The sequence below is a fragment of the Camelina sativa genome, chromosome 18 (assembly GCF_000633955.1).
Source record: "Camelina sativa cultivar DH55 chromosome 18, Cs, whole genome shotgun sequence".
NCBI classification, from domain to species: Eukaryota; Viridiplantae; Streptophyta; class Magnoliopsida; order Brassicales; family Brassicaceae; genus Camelina; species Camelina sativa.
The window spans coordinates 2,620,230-2,624,071 of record NC_025702.1 but is presented as its reverse complement, the minus strand read 5'-3'; the positions used below and the strand labels follow the sequence as shown (position 1 = coordinate 2,624,071).

The 3,842-nt window shown below is 47.8% G+C and overlaps 1 protein-coding gene across 1 annotated transcript in view; it reads right to left on the bottom strand.

Annotated features, from left to right (window-relative positions):
- The window catches only part of LOC109130455, an 8,301-nt gene continuing 4,922 nt past the window's right edge, over window positions 464–3,842 (bottom strand). The window contains exons 7-8 of the mRNA XM_019240018.1: window positions 780–1,080; window positions 464–668 (exon numbers count right to left, since the gene is read on the bottom strand). Of these exons, the coding sequence (XP_019095563.1) occupies window positions 464–668; window positions 780–1,080 (506 nt within the window). The remainder of the gene's footprint in view (window positions 669–779; window positions 1,081–3,842) is intronic.

The following is a 3,842-nucleotide window of genomic DNA, read 5'->3' as shown; positions in this document are numbered from 1 at the left end:
ATAAAGAAAACAAATGTCATAGGTGACCCTCCCCCGGACTTACTTCACACCGTCTCCGGTGTGAAAATAAGCCAAAGAGAAACCTAGACAAGAAGAAAAATAAAGATAACAATAAAAATGAAAATAAAACAAGGCGGATAGGACAATGATGGTGTGAAGGAAGAAGAAGGAGAAGAAAAGAGAGATGGGTTTGCGATTTGGTGGGTTACCTGGGCCTGAAATTCATTAAACTTACCTGGCCCAATCGCTCTTCTCTTTTCTTTGGTTCTCAGTTCGCCGAGCATGTGCATCGGGTTGCTCGCGTCCTGCGAGCATGTGCTCCGCGTCTTCTTCCAACATTCCTGAAACCGAAAAGAGAAGAAACAAATCCTAAAAAGAAAAAGAAAAACTCAGCAATATATACCTGGGTGGTTGCCTCCCACCCAGCGCTTGTTTTAAGTCATTAGCTTGACTCGAAAGCTCCTTAGGCAGTAGGAGGATCGCCTAGGGCGATGGTCTCACCCCTTGCATGCTCAGAGACAGCAAGATACGGCTTCAGCCTCTGTCCATTCACCACAAATTCTCCTCCTTTTGTGTCCAGCAACATAACAGCCCCGTATGGTCTAATCTCCTTGATGGTGAAGGGTCCGGACCATCGTGATCTTAGCTTTCCGGGAAACAGTTTCAGCCTAGAGTTGAACAACAAGACTTGATCATTAGGAGCAAAGGTCCTAGTGAGGATCCGCTTGTGAATGTGGTCTTCTCTTGATCGTCGGGAGGGATTGGGATCTGAAAGAAACCTGAATAGCCATCTTAGCTCGGCTGGAAGTGGTTTTAGCTCTACCTTTGGAGCTCTTAACTCGCTCCAAGGACCGTCCACTGACTTTACCGGAGCATGTGCTCCGGAATCCGGAGCAGGTGCTCCCTCGGCGGATTCCTCTCCTGATTGGTTCTCATCGTCTAGGCTGGCGTAAGCTACCAGTTGCTGGAACCGTGTACCTGCATCCAAAATGCGTGTAAAACCGTCGGCTTCCTCATTCAAGAATCCATACTTACCCTCTGCCTTTGTCAAGGCAACCTCCAACGGGTCGAGAGTGAGAACTTCATCGGTAACCTCATGTGCAACCTCTGAACCATCATCAACCACAAAAGTCTGACCATCTATCATAGGTTTCTTGAGCAGCTTATTCATCTCAAACCTTGCGATCATATCCCCCAGCTGGAGATCGATCGCTCCCCCTTGCACATCTATAATCGCACCAGCTGTGCATAAGAATGATCTACCCAAGATCAGGGGGTCACGTGGTTCTTCTTCAAGTTCCAGAACCACAAAGTCTGCTGGTATAAGCGTGTCCCCTATCTGGACATGTAAATCCTCCAACACTCCTATGGGGCGCTTGGTGGATCTATCCGCGAATACTAACGAAATCCGTGTAGACTTGAACTTCGTGTATCCCAGCCTTTTAGCCACTGAATATGGCATAAGGTTCACACTGGAACCTAGATCACAGAGGGAGTTTGCAAAAATCGTTTTACCGATTCTCACGGATAAGACAAATCGCCCTGGATCATCTCTCTTCTTTAGCACTTTGTTTTGCAGCACAGCACTGCACTCTCTTGAAACCATCATCACGTTCTCTTCCTCTGACACTCTCCCAGAAACTAACCCTTTCACATATCTCTTCAAAGCAGGTATCATCTGAACAACATCAGCTAGGGGTAGTTTTACCGTCAATTCTCTCAACATCTCCTTGCACTTTGCATCCTCCAAATCCTTGCGAGATTTCTTAGGAGGAACAGGGTAAGGAACCCTAGGGGTGTACACGCGTGCAGGAGGTACCTCAGTAGGAACGGTCTGATCGGGAGTCGGGAGCACGTGCTCGCTGGGTGGGAGCACATGCTCGCCGGATGCTTCGGCTTCTTTTTGACTCAACGGTGGAGTCTCAGCAGCATGTTGAGGAAGGTATTCTTCAGCAATACCCTTGCCCTTGTCAAGCCTAGCGGATGGTGCTTCTCTAGGGGGTAACTTCTTTCCTCCCCTTAGCTCAATCGCATTGACATACTCGTTCCGCGGGTTTGCTTCCCCTTTTCCGGGCAGAGTCCCAGGAGTTCTTTTCACGGCTTCAGCAGTCTGTGCAACCTGAACATCAAGCTTCTTCACATGTGACATTACTGCCTCATACTTCCCATTAAGGTCATTGTACATGGTATCGACCTTAGCGTTGATTTCCACTGAAGCTTTTTGTTGATTCACCAAGAGTTGTTGCATCATGTTTTTCAGCTCATCCTGAGAGCTGCTAGCAGATGAAGGTCCCAACTGCTGGTTGGTGAAAGGCAGTGCTTGCTGAGCGCTTGTATATGCCTGCTGGTTCCCCCCTTGGAAACGGTTTTGAGTGGGCACAAACTGTTTGCCTTGGAAGTTGTTTGAGAAGGTTTTCTGATAACCCATCTGATTCTGAGCTCCTTGCTGCGGATACACCTGATCCTGAGGATTCTCCACGTTGGTGCTTCTATAGGACAAATTCGGATGGCTTCTGTAGTTCGAGTTGAAACCCCTGTTCTGCACAAAACCTTGCCCACTCACATAATTAACCTCCATCGTTTCATCCTCTCCATCACAAATCTCCTGAGCTAGCGGCATGTCTCCGGTCTCATCGACAAAATGGACAGTTTTCTGGCTCCCCTTCAGAAGAAGGTTCACCTTGGCTGTCAACTCGTCAATCTTTTGCGTATCGACACTGTTGACCTTCACGGACCTGTCATACTCAGGAGCCTTGTTGCTGGAGCTTGCAGCTAGGTTCTCAATCAACTGATATGCTCCTTCCTTAGACTTTGTCATAAAATCCCCATTGCTGGCCGAGTTGAGAGCGTTTCTGTAGTCCCAGTTAACTCCATCATAGAAAATGCCCAGAATCTGTTCATCACTGAATCCATGGTGCGGACACTCTCTACGGTACTCTTTGTACCTCTCCCAAGCCTCGCAGAAGGCTTCTCCAGTGTGCTGTTGGAACGATGAAATCTTGTTCCTCAGGGCAGCGGTCTTAGCCTTGGTGTAGAAATGGTCCAGAAACGCAGATCTACACTGTTCCCATGATGTCAGAGACCCAGGTGGCAATGACTTCAGCCAACGTGAAGCTCTATCCGCAAGAGAGAAGGGAAAGAGCTTGCACTTCAGAAAGTCTGGCGGTATCCCATTTGAACCAGTGGTGCTACATATCTCCTCAAAATTCTCGATGTGGTCCATCGGAATCTCAGCTGGGAGACCGTGAAATAGGTGCTGCTTCACTAGAGAGATCATCTGTGGCTTGATCTCAAAATCTTGTCTCGGGATGGTGGGAGGAACAATCGCCGCTCGGTTGGTGTAGAACACATGCGGGTTGTCCTTGTCCCCAATGGACGGTTGTGGCGGCGCGGCTCTTTCGTGTTGAGCATGGAGCAACTGCCCCAACTGTTGTCGAAGTTGCTGCAACTCGGCAGCCATATCCTCATTGTTTCTATTGTCACCCATGTTGACGGATTGAAACTTTCTTTTCTTGCGGTTTGTTCTTTCTGCCAAAGAGAGCTCTGCGGCTCACAAAGCAACTAGTTCTTCGGTGTTGTTTCTTCTTGTAGATCTTCTTGACATGCACCTGAAACACACGCAAAGAAGAAGCAGAAAGACAAATCAGTAAGGTCTTAGTCTAGTAATTTCGCCGAAAACCAAAGGTAAAAATTTGGTCCCCGGCAACGGCGCTAAAAACTTGATACACAGAGTTTTAAACCATATTTTCCTACTGCAAGTGCACAGCAAAGAAGTAGTACTTAGGGGTCGAATCCCACGAAGACCAAGTTTTACTCTATGGTTCTATTGGTTCAATTTCAAG